At 33.3% G+C, this 18026-nt stretch overlaps 1 protein-coding gene and 1 long non-coding RNA gene across 5 annotated transcripts in view; one reads left to right on the top strand and one right to left on the bottom strand.

Moving 5' to 3' along the window:
- The window catches only part of Nachra7 (nicotinic acetylcholine receptor alpha7 subunit), a 194668-nt gene that overhangs the window by 19222 nt on the left and 157420 nt on the right, over positions 1 to 18026 (bottom strand). For all 3 annotated transcript variants that reach the window (XR_013256897.1, XM_077405908.1, XM_077405909.1), the window contains one exon: positions 1797 to 1977. Coding sequence is in view for 2 of the 3 variants with exons in the window: in XM_077405908.1 (XP_077262034.1) it covers positions 1797 to 1977 (181 nt within the window). In the remaining variant the exon portion in view is untranslated. The remainder of the gene's footprint in view (positions 1 to 1796; positions 1978 to 18026) is intronic.
- Positions 8982 to 18026, top strand: part of LOC143897324 (uncharacterized) — a 164980-nt gene continuing 155935 nt past the window's right edge. The window contains exons 1-4 of one of the 2 annotated variants that reach the window (XR_013256899.1): positions 8982 to 9028; positions 9948 to 10053; positions 16470 to 16668; positions 16949 to 17000. This is a non-coding gene — a long non-coding RNA (uncharacterized LOC143897324). Of the gene's footprint in view, positions 9077 to 9947; positions 10054 to 16469; positions 16669 to 16948; positions 17001 to 18026 lie in introns of both variants that reach the window. The other variant, XR_013256898.1, reaches the window with a different exon arrangement.

Genomic DNA, 18026 nt, shown 5'->3' with positions numbered 1-18026 from the left:
TCCTCAATTTTAATTATTCCGAAGTTGCACGCTCGACAATTGAGGGCTCGCTAGGTATATGCATTAGTCGTGTGGACCGTGTGGCAGAGACGCACGATAAATCGGCATGCACAAATTGCACGCGACTATGAAACTTTTGTTATTAGTAAAATTATCTTTACTGTAATTGGGCAACATTATCATGCTGTACAATGTACATCAGTTACATAGCTATCGTATTACAAAATATAATTTTTGAATTGCACATTCTACCGTTAATTTCAAGTTAATATTATTTTATGAGAAATATCAAAAGGAATCAACACATAGCGATATACTTTTCTGTCATCTCTATTACATTTTTTATAAAATAATTTTATATAAATTTGTATTTTTTAATAATTATTTTTTATCATTAAGTCATAGTGTATTATATTATATTATATAATTCTGGCTTTTGTGATACTCATTTAAAATACAAACACGCTAAAAAAGATTTTTTTTTTCATGGATTGAACGGTAAGTATGGTATGGGTAAAATAGCGACAGAAAAATCGTGTGTTGACGAGAATCCTGAATATCGCGCATTCTCACCGTTGTTCTTTAAACGCATTTTCCATGATTCGTAAATTTTCTGCGATTCACCCTGAAATATGGCATTTGCCATCCATGCCGCTGGTGTTTCGACCAAACATCGGGTGCATTTTACGCTTGTTGCGGTATCTCTGGAGCGTATACTGAATTTAGTATATAGGTATAATCGCATATCTCTCGAACAATTTACAGAAAATATTTTAATATTACGCGCAAATTCTTTTAAAAACTTGCGATAAAATTGATAAGATATAAAATAATAAAGAATTAGAAATTTGTGTGAATGCATTTTTTATGTCTTCAATTTATTATTATTATTATATTTAATTATAATTATATCTTGTAATTTTAAAAAAGTTTATTAAATGTATTTCTTATACAAGTCGTTTGATAACAGATTTGTTATTTAAAGATTAAAATAATTAGTTTTCAACAAAAATGATGTCCAAACGCAAAAAGATCTTGATATTCAAACTTGATATTTAAATGGTTTTTCAAACTGTGACCGATTAGCAGTTAAAAATCTAAAAGTAAACAAACGAAAATGAAGAAGATTTAATTTAATTTTATGTAGGCTGTCTTTTAATGGAATTTTGCGAAAGAGATAAATATCAAGATATTTAAAGCTAAAACAAAACTGACATAAATATGTGGCATTTAATTATATTTTACAATAAAAAGATCAGTGTTTTATAAATAATCCATATATTTATGGAATTACTTCACACAAACTTTTGTCGCTTTAGTTAAATAAATAATTATTCAATACCGTTCACAGATAAAAACGAGCGCAATTCCAATTTGCATCGGAGATGGTAGAAAATGCTCCTCCATTATACGCGATCGGAGAGTACTTTACTCAAAGCTCCGTTCTTAGGAATTTCACGAATCGTTCTCACAAGCGAATCTTACATTGACTAACGGTGAAGATTTTTTTTCTCTGTCCCTCTTTTTCCTCCCTCTTTCTCACTCTCTCTGGCCGTCTGTTTGTCTGTATTTTTCTCACGTTCACGGGCACTAATCAAACTACTCGATGCCGCTGCTTTGAATTATTTCCGGGTCTCGAAACCATACCGTCGAGAAGTACCGACGTGCTTCCGACAGATTGGAAAATTCGTAAATTCGATGTCTGTCCCGAAGAAGCGAACATCGGGACAGGATGGATCGGGGAAACGACGACGATTGGTTGACCCAATTCCGTAATGCCTATCCCCTATGCTCACCTGAAAGCCGTCGTACGTCCAGGAACCGAATTTCATCTCGCAGCGCTGGTCGTCGAACGGAAACCAGGTAATGTCTATCTTGCAAGTGCTCTTGAATATACCGGGCGGCACGTACAAGCAGGTCCCATTGTTCTTTACGACGACGTTCGTCGGATAAGTGCCGTCGAAGCCTTCGTCGGCGCTGCAACGAACAATCACGTTAAGTTTTTGACATTCGAATGTGAGCCTATACTTATAATCGGCAAATTTGATATGGTAAAAATTAAAGATTAATTGATTTCTAAATTCTTAAACAAAACGCTTGAATTTTTTCGCTTTGTTTAGAGAACTGTGAAATTGCATATATTTAGTCATACATTTAATTAAAATTGAAATTATAAATATAAGTATTTTGCTAAGATTTATTTAAATTAAACTACGTAAGGCAGAAATAGTTTCAAATTAATAAGGACTAGTTTGCGTTTATTTATTTTCCAAGCAAACTATTTTATATCTTTTTCTGTTTTTTTTTTTTTTTTTTTATATTTTTTATTACTTTTATTACTTATTTTCTAAATACACAGAAGTATCTTTTTCACTATTAACGTAATTTTAGTCTATCACAATTGTAATAATCGTTTTTTTAATTCTATTATGTTGTACAATTTTCGTGATTGAGAACGTAAACTTCGGTGGGACGTCTATCTTTCTTTACTCAGGAGACTAAACAATATTGGGGAACACGTGAGCAGAATCTAATACCAACGCACTGATGTCCCCGAAGTAAACCCGTCAGTTTATTTCTTCCCTGTAATAATTTAGGAATAATTCAGTTGTCCCGAATGTTGCTCTCCTTCACGACGGCAAGCAATAACAACCTACTCTTTTATAATTTGTATTAACCCATTTTTGCTCACTCACTTCTATTTTAAAATTATCATTAATAAAATAATATAATTCTAATTTTTAAATTCATTCTAATTTAATTAAAGTTCTATAGAATTATATAGTGAGAACGAAATAGTGTAAATCGAAAATTATTAAATAAGATAGTGAGCAAAGAACTGTAAAAATACCAATCTATAATAATATAATTTTAGTTATAAATAAATCATTTCGTACATTGGTATTAAATTCAAATAAACTTTTTTAATAGAGCCAAATATATATATATATATATCTGCTTTAAAATTTCGTTAATGTATCAAATTACTCATACAGACATTGGCATGTTGATCTAGATTTATTAAATATCGTGGTATTAATGATCAATCACCGTGACGGAATTTTGCTGTACACGTTTAGAAAATATGTTGATAATAAACGGCCGCCATAAGAATAAACTGCCATCGTAACTACAGAGTAGCATTTAAGTGTGCAGTATATCTTGACATCTCGCGCAGTAAAATAAATTACCGCAAAGGCAAATGTTTACTCTCTTAAAAGCGTTACTTGTATAGCGATATTCTTCAAAATTTAAGCGTATTCTTGAAATTTCTACGAAAAATCCAAACTCTATATGTATAAAAGATTATGGTCGAGTTTTTGCGTTACCCCACAACTGCATACTGAAAATGTAAAAATAGGTTCGAATAAACTGATTTGAGCAACGATAAATCTTCTATATGCGTTAACATAAGAAGAATTTAGCATTCTATACACAAATCAGATTAACTAAACCGATTAACAGGTTTCTGATTGTCCTAATGTACTAAGAGTTATCTATTTACTGATAATATATGTATACCTACTTTAGCATTTATCTACTTAATTTATTAATAATATATTAACATAACAATTTATATTTAAGAGAAATCTTAAGTGCGTCTATGCATGTAAATTAATATTAAAGTATAAATTAATAATATTAGTAAATAAATTAAATTATTATTTACAAAAAATATTTAGATAACGTATTCACAGAAATCTATAGAGAAAAAAAAAGTGTTCTCTGGTTATATTATCCGTAATTGTTTGAGATGTTTTTATAAAAACGAATTCTCGTATAACCACTTGGATTCAATGCAACTTACGACACAAACGATTAAATCTCAGTAGCATCGCGTTAAAGCAGACTCGAATAGACTAACGGGAGCTAATTATGGACGAGTCTACCCCATCAGGCCTTTGACGTCCTACCTCACTTGTCTTACACCCCGTTCGATTCCGTTCCATTTGCGTTAACTAACAAGAACAAACGCCAACTTTTTACATGTACTCGGACGCGAATTGACGCGATACTTATTTTTGCAACTTTCTCGTGTAAAAAAATCTGCAAATGTCAATTTTCAAATTTTAATAAGAATCAATATGCAAGCTTTTAATTGTTTAATTTAATATTTTTTGCAATATTACATAACCAGAATATCTTTACATAATAATAGTTTATAAAAAACCATAATGCTTAAACTTGATGTTTAAATTTGTTAATATATCAATACTGAAATATAAATTCTTATTTTTCAAAGTTTTGCAGAACAATTTTCTCCCAATAAAACATTGTATAATGTAAGTTTGACATCTTTAAAATTAACTCTTCTAAAAATGGCAAAATTTTCGAATGGTATCAAGATATTTTCTCGAATCGAATCGTGTTGTACTACTTATCGCTGCAGTAAATTTTTATTTGTTAAAGACCTTTTTCTGACCGCAATGATGCAAAAAAGAAACGGTAACTATACCAAGTTACGCAAGGGATACTGATCCGAGATGGGATAGCTTAATTAAATTCTTTTTCATCATGTGACCCTTTAATCCGCGGCTTGATTACTCTTCTGGCTTAGAGTTATCCAGAAGTTTAAAATTTCTTAAGGATTCTTGCTTATGGCTGGCTTTCCACTCATTTAATAATGCAAATAAGATCTTACAGCAGAAAATGTTAAACGGTGGTTGCCTATTGAAACGAATTTTTAAATTGACGTGGTAATAATAATAGATAATAAAAAAATGAAGCCCACTCCATGTTTGATTTATTAAATCCCAATTAAAGCTTACGTACGAAAATGCGATTAGTCTTACACTTATTGTTAGAATCCCAGGTAGAGAAATTTATTTTAGATAATTAGTTTGACACATAAAAATAATAATTAGACAAATATGTAATAACGTTAAAGTTGGGAGAGATTAATTAAGTAAATTGTATATTAAGTAGAGAACTGGCCTTTATCTTCATCAGGACAAAGGGAAAATTCTATTATGCCGGACTTAGTTTCCCGATAATATGCCGTATCCATTTTCTTTATTTAATCAGGCGTACACGAGTTCACGAGCTTGGAGAAAATATTTGCAGAAAGGGATGGTGCGCTGCGGCCACGTTACATCCTACAAAATAGAATATTCTACTTTGAGTGCGTGCCTTGTGTGATAACGAGAAAGATCTACACAATAATAAGGGAAATACTCCCTGCAGAAGTCTCGAGGTTCAAGCTTTTTAACATCGCCGTATAGAGTTTGCATTGCATCATTTTTATATATTCTCAAATAAACCGAAATCTGCATTATTTGTAAAAGTAATACAAAGGAAATTTCTCCTTTTCATTATTAAAATTCTTCGTCGGCTCGTTATTCACTTCACGGTTTTTCGTGAGAACGTGAATATTATTATGAGAACAAAAGAGAATAAAATTATAATTTGGGATTCCTTAACGATTAAATTACATTATATCTCTAATGTGTCACTATTTTTCACATTGTTCTATTTTATCTGAAACATTATACAAAGCGTGCATGCGTACATTAGTTAAAAGAAATAAAATTTTTATTTTTTATGTATGACTGACTTATTGCTGATATATATCACTGATGCGCTCTTCGAGTTTTAACAAAATTGATTGAAATGCGTTTATTATATTTTGATCAATATACAAGATAATTATCTGTTGTTGTTATTTAGAATTTTAGAATATAAAAATGTATTATATAAAAAGGTAATAATTTAGAATTTATAATAACATTTAGAAGTATGACAATCTGATTTAAAGTTTCACGTTTTCAGGTTTTACAATTAATTATTTCGTTTCTCAACTCAACGTAAGCTCGCATGATTTTTACTTTACGTTTAAAAATGAGATTTTTAAATCATTTGCATTTCGTGATATAAAACTCCATTCTGAATAATTTACATAATACAGTCGTGAGACGAGATTCAAGTAATAATCATAAACACGAGAGCTTTAAGTTTTTATTTCGCTTGTGCTAAAATTTGTAATTTAAATCAGATGACAATACTATCCTATGTAATCTTGCATAAAAAGAAAAGATTTTGTAAGTGGAAAGCTTCGACTATATCCTTCAGTAACTTCAAGGTGTGCTCCACTTAATAATGGGAAAAGGTAACCTCAGATTCTCCGCGAATACTTAATGAAATCGTCACGAAGTTACCAAGAATCGAGACAAGTTTATTCTCGGGGCGTCACCGCGCATCTTTCCTATCTCTTCCGCGTAACACCAGAGAATAATACAATTTTCAACGAGAAATTATATTTAAATACAATTTTGCAAATTTTTTACAGCAATCGCAAATTGTTGACAATTATTTTTTTATTGCCAATATAAATCTGTAATCTTTTTAAAATCTGCAATTAAATATTGATTATCTATCTAATAATTTTTCTCGCGACTTACCGCATTTACTTAACAATGTTGTTTTATGTTCTACAAACATAATTTCATTGCGACAAAAGGACTCGATCTTTAATTACTAAAGACCCGTTTATGGAATTTATTAAACAATAATAATGACAGTTACACAGGCAACTAATTAATAGCACCGAAGGGTACAATTACCTCAACAGATTAAAACTTTTGTACAACTAATTTTGTCCTGCAATTAATTAAATCCTTATTTGTACAATTGTTTACGTAACGATGTTATAAACCACAGTAGACAGTAAATTGAGCCATGTTTAATTATATAGAAAATTTACAAAAAATGGTAAATTGTCTCAAAGCCCAAAACGACTGTTGAATCCTCTTTCTTTACATCGATGACATCGAATTTGCCCGATGCTCTCCCACGTGTACCGTATTACTTATCCTAAGAATGAATCCGTTATCAGAATTGCAACGTCTTGAGTACCGTTCTGGAATTCTTAATGAAACGGTCACGAGGTTCCTAAAAATCGATTTACTCATTCTCAAATACGTTACGATCATCCCTCATTCTTACCGTTCGCTCCTTAGGGAGCTTCAAGCTACCGCGTGCAAAAGAAAGTGTAATCATGAATGAAAATCGCTCAGATGTGCGATTATGAGCTCAATATATTGCAAAGAGGCAATAAAGCGTCGACATAGTGCAAAAGTTGTACTGACTTTTGAATGGCGCCAAACTACACAGAACGCTTTTACATTTTTGTATTTTTATCACTCGAAAAAGTTCTCAAATAACGAAATATAAAACTTTAAGAATGTGATATAAGAATTACGCGAAAGTTGTATAAAAACTCGTTTGCAAAATTCAATAATCTCTTTTCTCTTATATATAAGTTATAATAGATTTAGAATAATTAACATTTAAAAGAACAATCGTTTTCCGCAGATATAATAGTTATATAATTAATGAATTCTGCAAATAATAAAGTAATAAATAATTTGCTCACTCTATCATTGTTCTGTCGTCGTCCGATGACTTTCAGGGGTTTGTCTCCTTTTCTCTTCTCAAATTTATTCGTTAATATATAATACGCGCGAAAACAGGATTAATTTTATCGTGCGTATATTAACACGCGAACTGAATAATCGCAAGGTACTTTGCAAAGCACTCTTGATGTTAATCACATGCGATGCTCGTTTTATTGTATACTATTGTATACATTCTGAATCCCATCGGACCCATCGAAATATAATCACGGAAATATACGAAACTCTATATGATTCGTTCGACATTCGCAAATTTCGCAAATTACAAACATAATTCCAAACAGCAGAGAGTTTGGACAAATCACGATATATATATAAATGCCGAATTTATGCCACGCGATTGACAAATATTAAAACGGTCCTATATATAGCCGTCCTTATTAATGACGTAATTAATCATTAATTAAACTCGAATCAATGTGTAATGTTTATCTAAAATAAGCGAAAAATTCAAAGCGCAGTACACCTGAATATATCCGAAAAATTCGAAGCAAAATATAAATTTATTTCTATGAATAAATCGCGTGTGTAAAGCGCTTGCAAAATAAATAGCTAATATATTTATATTTGTTAATGATTATATATATATATATATATATATATATATAATGGACTAATTATATCGACTATTAATTATGATAGTCGTGCGTGAGCAATATAATATTTGACGTGCCTTTACTTTATGTGTATATGATATATATTATATATAAAATATATTATAATATATAAATATATTTAATTTTTTTTTTTTTTAAATAATGCTAGCTTTTACGATACTAAAACTCTTTTTAACAGTGTTTTAAAAAACAACCAACTTACAGAGTATTGCAAAAAATCTAATAAGACGCTTTCCTGCGTCGTTTTATTTTTAGCATAAAAAGCATATCTTATAAAATAATTTCTCTTTTATATACTTGCTCGCAGACACATAAATAAATAAATTTCTTTTCAACTCTTACTTACGAACAAATGTTTCGCAAAAAAGTTTATTTACTCTTTATATTCTTTGTCGTTCAGCCATAAATTAGAGAGATAATTCTTTCGATAAATATAAAAAAGTCACTCTTACAGAATTGATTCATCAAATAAAATACCCGAAAAGTGATGGAACTTTAGTTCTCGTATTCCTCAATTGATCGATGGTGCGACGTGCGACACATCTTTTGGCTACGGGTTTGAAACTCTGAAGTTCGCCACTGGCAGTTCATACTTCTATAAACTGCGTTCCGATATTCACTGCCTATATGATATACTAAAAATATGTATAGTTTGAGTTTTGAGTCACGTAAGTAAGTACATATTATAAATTTTCCGTACTGGCGGTGAATATCGGAACGCAGCCTGCAGCCATAATGGTCAAAGATTATAAATATTTCGTAACGGTTGGCACGCGACGCTCGGTATATTTGCCTGTGTGCGGCGTGCGGCATCGGGCATACCGCGCGCTGTGTCGTCACTCGCGCGATGACTTTCGGGGAAAGGTACTCCCCCCCACTCCCCCGCGCCGCGGGACGCTCGCGGACGCTCTCCCCTCCCCCCTTCAACCATTTCTCATTTCTCCTCGGAACGTCGTCGTGGCAGGTGTCGGGAGACGCAAGCGCGAGCGTTGCTTCCAAGTAATATTAATGAACTCGCGTGTGTTCAACTCTGACAATCAACGCCTCGTAAGCACATATCGAAACGGTTGATCGTCAGCCCGCACTCAGCGAGCGTAACGCGATGGTTGTTTATCGTAATGCTAGGTTAAGTGTCTCGTATGATTGAATTCGTTTAGAGTGGAAAGCGATAGAGATCGAGAATTATATAAAGTATATCGAAGTCGAGTATTACGTCTCGCGTGTCGCGCCTTGACTATCCCATCTAACGTACTCGTTATTTTTGAGTTGAAATGAAGCGGATTCCGCGGATATATTGGAGTAATACGAATTGACAGATCGAATAATGAAAAGCCATGACGTATTTAGCTGTCTCGCGAAATTGATAGGAATCCAAATTTATCGCGCACGAAGTCGGCAAAACGACGTAACGCATTTTTGACCATCGTACTCTGTGCGAATGCTCTTCTCTCTTCTCTTCTCTCTCTCTCTCTCTCTCTCTCTCTCTCTCTCTCTCTCTCTCTCTCTCTCTCTCTCTCTCTCTCTCTCTCTCTCTCTCTCTGTGTTTATTTATTCTCTCATATTATAATACAAGATAATAACGGCTCTAAATTGTAATCGTACATTATTTGAAATGCAGAAAGTATACGGAGGTATTAGAGCTGGGAGCAACAGGTATAACATTGCCGTGGCGAATGTCGCGTGAAGTAAGCCGTACGATTTTCAAATCCGTCGTTGCCGGAGCTCGCGGTGTTCGCGTGACGTCGCGGATCTTATTGTTACCTAGCTTCGGACGTTTTGCGACATATTTCTCCGTCTCGTAAAACGCAGTAAAATGCGCGATCAAATCGAGAGTGCCGCACAAAGTAGCGCGCGCGTGAACATGACATTCTGGTAATCAGTTTGTGCTGGTAATTAATTGGTTAATGTTTAATTTTAGCGTGTGAGCCAATGGAAGGTGCCACGAAGAACCGCGGCAACAGAGAGACGAACGAAAAAGAAGAAAGAGATTCGAAAACGTCTAGTGACAACGGAACAACGGTGCAGTTAGTAATAATTATTAATTTATTATTTATTGGTTATATATATATAAATTGTTTCCCTGCGATAATATAAATAACATAACGTGATAAAATGACTAAGTAAAATTTGTGTAAGTAAAATTTTTATCGAAAGTACATTCTCGTAATTCGCCAACGATATAATGAACATTAAACGTTCATTTCATCGACTACAATTGGCAAGTAATCATCGTGACGATTCGACCATTGGTTTTGGTCCGATTGATCGTCAAGACGTTAATATATCTTTGATACTTATATAATATATATAAGCATCTCATTTTTAAATAATTTAAATTAAATTAAACTATTATAATTAATTATTTATTTATTAAATTTTTTTCGCAATAAATTTAATAATTTAATTTAATAAATTATTATTTAAAAATGAGATGCTTATATATATATTATATAAGTATCAAAGATTATATGTCTTGACGATCAATCGGACCAAAACCAATGGTCGAATCGTCACGATGATTACTTGCCAATTGTAGTCGATGAAATGAACGTTTAATGTTTATAATTTTTATACTTTTATCATAAATGTTTAATGTCTTTAAGTACGAAGGACAAGAATATGGATTTCATCAGCGATTATAGCTGTTAGTAATTAATTATATATACAGATGATTGTTTGGTAGTAATTTATTCACAATTCAAATTGCCGTGAATTTATGAATTATTCATATTTCTGTAAGATATTTCATTCTGAATATTTCAATTGATACATTTTTGAAAGAAAATCTATGTAAATTTAAATAACTGCATGGTAAATACGAGTCTATAGACTTTTAAATAATGTTAGTATAGTTGCAGGATACAATAAAAATGAAAGAAACAAAGCACGCGCGGGTAAGATTGAACATTCAAGAAGCTTTATCTGTATGCGGAATTTTATTTCGAGATATTTAATTTAAAAAATCGTTACGACAGAAGGAAATGCTCGATTTTTTGAAAATAACCAATTAAAATTGTAAACGTATTATCAAAGTTTTTTCGCGGTGCATATTTTATATCTGCCGGTATTAGAAAGTACCGAACTTCCGCTATAAACGCGCAGTGTAAAATGTTACGAGATGTTCTATTTGGATCGACCCGCTCATTTCGCGCGCTTTATCCTCTTCGTGCCCCGAAATTCTCGGTGGGGCGACCCTACAGAGAAATATTTGATTTTGAATGGGGATGCATCGGGGCGATTCCGCGAATATAAGGCGGCTGAATGGTATACATAATACACTCCCAGTCGCATCCGAGCGACTAAGAATTGGTTGGAACGCGGCCAGTTGGCCGCGACCCAATCCGTTATTTCATTCTTTTCGAATCCACCCTCTGTGTGCCACCGCGTGCTCCCTCCCCCCTCCTCCCCCGCAAAACCACCCCGAGTGCGCCCTACGTGCAGGTTCCCAGTGCCACACCCACCACTGCCATCGTCATCGATATTACAGAGCATGTTTCGTCTTTCCTTCCGTTTTTGCCGCCAAATGAATTGCGCAAGTTAACGGGCGCACACGTTTTTACTCGGAATTTAAAACTATTCACGCCAACTATTCACATTTTTACAATAAAGCTCCATATGCATTTATGACATCTGAAAAAAAAAAAAGATTAAATCTTTAAAATAGTAAAATATGTAGAAATACAAGCGGATTGTGAATACTAATAACTATTAGTCCTAGTCCACGATAGGTGTTTTAAGCCCTAAGCCCTAAGAAATTGATCGATCACAGTCAATTATTTTCCTCAAATTCAACTGTGATTAAACAATTTCTTAAAGCTTTAGGGCTTATAACAGCTATTGTAGACCGGGACTTATGTGTCTTTCTCTCGATCAGGATCGTGTAAATATAGTTTTGTTCTTACGTTATTTCATTCTAGCTGTTTTTTACTATGTGCAAATTTATCTTGGTTTTTACATTCGCTTTTCATTTTTATTTCACCATCACAAGTCTTGTTCACAAATTACTGTATGTAATGCAAACGCACAGTTTTTCTAATATTGTCAGATTATATCATCTATATTTGTTCCTTTTATGAAAAGATAAAATAACGTAAGTTTCAACAAGTGTTGGTATAATGAATAATAAAATTTGATTAAGATTTGAGATATAACGATGCATATATAATATATATATATATATATATATATAATTTTCTTACGAAAATTGTCAACCTAAAGAGATCCATTGTCAAAATGGCATTGATAAACGGCTTCGCGAGTTATATTTTCCAATTTTCTTTCTCTCTTTTTCCTTTTACGTCGCATCCTCACGCATTTTTACCGTTTTCGTTCCCACACAAAGGTTGCACGCGCGAGAAGTGTTGAGAGGCAAAAAAATTGACCTCGCGTTCATGTTCCTTTGGGCGAGTGTTTGGTTTAACGTTTGCGCGCTCACGATATACGGCAAACAAGAGCGTAATAAATGGCATATGGGGTAAAAGACCACACGGACATATTGATTTCGCGATGCAAGCGTTATCCTCGTTCCGCTCACCTATACGTGCGATCAATCTTCTCATTTTTACATGTAACGCCGTATGTGTGCCAACGTTACGAAATATGTATCTCGATAGAATTTTGCGATTTGTCCTGTTGTGCGCGAATTGACTAATAATACGTTTGAAACATCAAAAATTGCAGAGAAAGACTTGTAAATCTCAATTAATTAGAGATTTGCGAGTTTATTTATCATTATGTATCGTATTAGTTCTTACATTTTATCACTATATATGACGTTATATACATACATGCCATGCTTTTTTAAATAATTATTGTGATATTTTAATCAATGCGGGTCAGGCAGAGAAATCCGATAATCAACAAAATAAAACCATATCACAATTAAAATGTTTTTCCAATTAAAGCATCGTGACATGAAATGAATAACTGTAGGGCCCTCAGAGAAAACACGTTGTATCGTTATTGAATTAAATTTCGATTATTGCGAACGTTTTGAGGACAAAGGTTGATTATGCGCCTACATCTTTTCCATCAGCAACCGATTACAATTTGACGGATGTCGATCGTCAATATACGGGCATTAAGTATAACGAGTCGTACAAAATTTATGTTCTGTCAGAAACGGAATAGTTCATGAATCGCCATCAATCATCGATTTACAAGATAAATACTAAAATTCAAACTCACGCAAGAACCGCGCGATCGCCAGTTATCATTGTTAACTGCTGATATATTTGCGATCATTAATTACGAAAAATTAACAGAGATAATTTATGCGGTTGTTCAAACAAATGTTGCCGTAACGGTGCCGCCGCGAGCGATTTCGAGAGAGAATTCCCAAATTTTGCATACCGCAAACGTTCCATTACGTTTCCGCTACACTTCGTTGATCTAATTCGTATTTTCACTCGGTTTGCTTTGTCGGTGGCTCAATGATGATAATTAGAAACTGCAATCGCGATAATCGTCGTCCCGCGACAGGGCGTTCTGAATTAAACTGCCGTTTGCCGACGGCGGCAAACCCATTGTCGATTTGAGACCGTTACTCCCCGCGCCGATGTAAACGCGTTATTGCCTGACATTTGCGGCAGAGTCTTTTCCCTTGAGATAGTTTGCGAAGATGTTCTTGGGAAGATCGTTCCACATTCGTGATTCGCGTGACGTTTCGGACTGAGAAACGATCCTGAGTTGTTCTTTCAATTCTTCCCAAACGGCTCAACCCTTTAACGGAAGAAAAGAAAGGTATAAAAGTAAAAGAACGAGGTGCGAAAAAAGATGTTTTCTGATGCGAAAGAGCTGTTTAATCTTTAACGAGATCTAAGGTGCATAGTATGCTATAAATTTTAAATATTCCAGCGAAATTTGATTCTGACTTGGCAATAAATTATAGATGAAACATACAATGATCATTAACGCGATTGCGTTTTTATATTCGATGAGAGGAATAAGTAAAATATTACATTGCTGTGATAATTAATTCTTGATAATGTCAATAGCACATATTTTTTTTATATCTTTTAAATTTTAGATAAATACGTTGTACATCTTACGTTGTACACCTGCATTTTTTAAAAATAATATGTGATAAACAAAAATATGAAATATATATACATTATTACCGATTCAATATATTTGAGTACCATTTATTTTCTCTTGATAGACAAGATCGCGGCTCGTTGTATAACATTAAACTTATACTAAAGCCAAACCATCGGTAGATTGGCAATCGCATTTCCCGACAGATTAATACGGAATAACTCTTGTCAGACTATTGGAAACGACCTATATTCAATATCTCGTAATTACCACAACCGCCAATTTCTGTTTTGAACCACTGGATAGTAAACTGTGGACAATTTCGGGCTTTTCATAACTATTATTGGCCTCGATAGACATGTAAATTTTTTAATGATTTTTTTGCCAAAAATCTGACTAAGTTTAAAATAATTAAAGCGTGCAAGAAAAGTAAATGCGGGACAAAAAATATATTTAAGATTGCGGGAAGAAAAATATATCTATTGTTAATTTTAATTTCTCTAATATAGCAAAACACACACAGATTTAATAATTGTTTTCAAATCTAATTAACCGCAAATATACTTAAAAATGTCTGTATTTTATAACATCTCTATATCGTTTCGCGAAATACATTAAATACGCAAAGATCTCGTAAATGTACATGCTGTAATTTTGACGAAATACAGTTTTTGAAGACTAACTTAATCTTGACGATGATTATGCAATTACATCAACAGCGAAAGTAGATGATTGCACACTGTAATGCGTACCATCGAAAAAGGCACAATGATAACCGTAATTACTCTAATAAGTAGAATGTTTAACCCACTTACGAATAATTCATCAATTTCTATTAACAATAAATTTCGTATATACTATGACCCACTTTTGAATATGCTACATAGTTACAAAACGAAAAACGATGCAATATGCATAATAAATTAGTTAAAGCTAGAGATAAAAAGATAAATATATCAACCATTTAAAAAGAGATAGCAGTTTCATACAATATTTAAAATTTATTCTTAAGAAAAATATTATTTTAACATTATACAATCGCAGTATAGTTTTATTTTTTATTCCTATTGTAACATAAAGTTATATACTTCCATTTCCAATTTTTTATTTTAATATCCTTTTTAGAGAGATTAGCCAAAAATTTAACTAAATTAAAGTAAAATTTAAAGAAAATAAATTCCGGGTTATATACTTACAAATTACATATTGTTAAAATTTAATTTTGCATATAATAAAACCAATTTAATAATTATTCACAAACATAACAACCCAATAATTATAAAAATGTCGGTGTTTTGTAATATTTTTGTTTTCTTTTGCGAGAAATGTTTAATACGCAAAAATAAATATAATAGATCTATAATATCATATGTATGTTTGTCGAATTACAATTTAAATAAATATATCTCTGTTAAGCTTTCGTAACGTTTTCGACTGAGAATAATTAATAATTATTTCAGACAATGCTAACAAATTCTGAAAACAAAGCTCAAAGTGCGACAATAACCCACTTATCGAAATTATTTTGGAAAACAGAGTATATATAACATACGGCATGCCTTTATTTTATAATACATTAAATATTTTGTAACGATTGTGTGTTCAGCATTTGTCTACGTACCGCGCGCTGTGTTATCGTTCGCGCGGTACATTCGGGCACCTATGTGAACTTAGCACCCGACTTTCATAAAAAAATTTTTTCGTATGTGCATTCGATTACGCTCGGTTTTTTTTTATGAAAGTCGGGTGCTAAGTTCACATATAGGTCATTCGGGCAAGTAGGCCGCTCCGCGAGACTCTCTGCATGACTCATTTCTCTTCGTCGTCGTGGCAAGTATCAGAAGACGTAAACGCGATCGTTGCTTATGAACAAGTAATAATAAATTTTCGCGTCTTTGACCTTCTCGTTGATGTAATAGCGGAAAAATAAAAACACTTTTTATTACATATAATTCAAACCGAAGCATACCGATCAAGCCTACTTAGAACTTAATCCGTTTATTCGTTATTGAAATCTCAAAATCTCGGGTACTTGCAACTCGTGCAACTGCGTTCGCGTAAAAGAGTCACGGTGCGGTCTCGCTTCACGTGTACTTGGCGTGAGACACTACCGTGTCTCTTGAGTTGCCCGTCATTTAATGGTAAATGAGTACGAATCGACAGATCGAGTAACTCAACCAAAAACCATAATGTATTGGTTTAATAATATCATTGCAGTATCTCGAGAGATTTATTTGATCAAAGTTTTATCGCGCGTATAGGCAAAGCGGAATATATTTTCCGATTCTTGTATATTGTGCGTATTCCAAGTTCTCTGCCAACTTCTTTTTAATTCGTATATTAATTTTCTTATGTCGTAACGTAAGATAGTAATTAATTTAAATGTTCAATATATCTGTTACAGGTATAGCATTCGACAATCGTATAACGTAGTACATATCGTATAACGCGGAGTGTCGTAATTATAGTAATTAGTACGCTCGTGCGAATTAACCATAAGTTTTCGCGAGTGAATTTTCGCGAGTGAGTACCATACAACGAATCAGATTGCGAGAGGAAGAAGGGGTCTGGGAGTCATCGAGTGACGGCGGAGCAACGATGAGGTGAGTAACTTACTTTTTATAAATTGTCACTTAAAAAGTTAATTGTCTATTTAAGTCATTTATTTGAAAGGTTAAAGTGAGAGCTAGAGAAAAAAGCTGTTATATTTATAAACTTTGATAAGATGTGTAATATATAAAAAAAAAGATATTTTTGAAAATTAAAAATTACTTTATTAAATAGTTATTTAAAGAAAGAGAGATAAATAAAATTATTTTTATAGAAATATTAATTACTTTGAGCACGTAATATATAACTTCGATTTACGTTTCTATTTTACAGTTCAACGTAGTTACTAATGCAGTTTACAACTCCGCTGCTGCGCATCGTATCAGTGAGTCAAATTGTCTTTTATTTTATATTGGGGTAACGGATTTGTGAAAATTAAATTTAAATTTATCAAGTTAACAACATAGAAATTGCGGATAAATGTTACGATTCGTATACAAATCCGTTGTCCTAAAATGGATGCATGGGTCAAAGTAGATTAAAGATAGATAAATGATTGTTGGTTGACCAATTTATTCACGGAATTGCTCTGAGTTTGTTAATACGTTTCGGGAACAGAACATTGAAAATTAAGATACTCGCAAACAGCGAGCGGCGAAGGAAAACTCTTGCAAGATGCACCTACTTTGTCTCGCTGTCATTCATGTGCTGCTATAATTTATCACTCATCATATATCTATCGCACTCGCGCCGCATGCGGAATGAATTTCAACTGCTCGATTGTATCTACGATATCTCCGGTATTGTTCACGCCCGCAAGGCCCGAAAACCACTTAATCTTCGTCGAATGGAACGAGGGACCGCGGGGTAGATAGGCGGGGTTTTGTGAGAAACAGGAGGTAGGCGAAGAAAGGACGGGGATTGACAGCTAGGGAGCAGTTGCATTCGGAATTGCACAGTACGAATCGGACTTTCCGGCACGAGCCACCGCCACCGCGGATATATTGTTTGCTATTCCAAAATCTATAATTTGTTATCCCTATAACGCAATTACTAATAAGTCAAGCGATTTGACACACGGAACTGATTTAGGTTCCAATAACCAAACCGGCCAAAACGACCGAAATCAGCGCGGATATAAATCATCGGCCACACGTTTCCCCTGACATTGAGATTTACCATAAAAGCTTGTCAATGACGGTCAAAATCGGAAAAGCTCTTTGTGGATGAATGATTGATTGCTCATTGCAGAATAGCCTGTTTTAACGTGCTCGGAGATGTCGATTTACGAATTACATATCTTACTGCATATAGTGCATATGTTACCATAAATTCGGACTGACATCCTTTAATGCTTTCACACGTTTATGCATCATAAATATGTATTAAAGAAACTGCTGCGTAAAAAGAA

This window comes from Temnothorax americanus, unplaced genomic scaffold (assembly GCF_048541705.1).
Source record: "Temnothorax americanus isolate GAGA-0224 unplaced genomic scaffold, ASM4854170v1 Scaffold20, whole genome shotgun sequence".
NCBI classification, from domain to species: domain Eukaryota; kingdom Metazoa; phylum Arthropoda; class Insecta; order Hymenoptera; family Formicidae; genus Temnothorax; species Temnothorax americanus.
The sequence above is the reverse complement of the archived record's forward strand: the minus strand, read 5'-3'. Positions and strand labels throughout refer to the sequence as shown.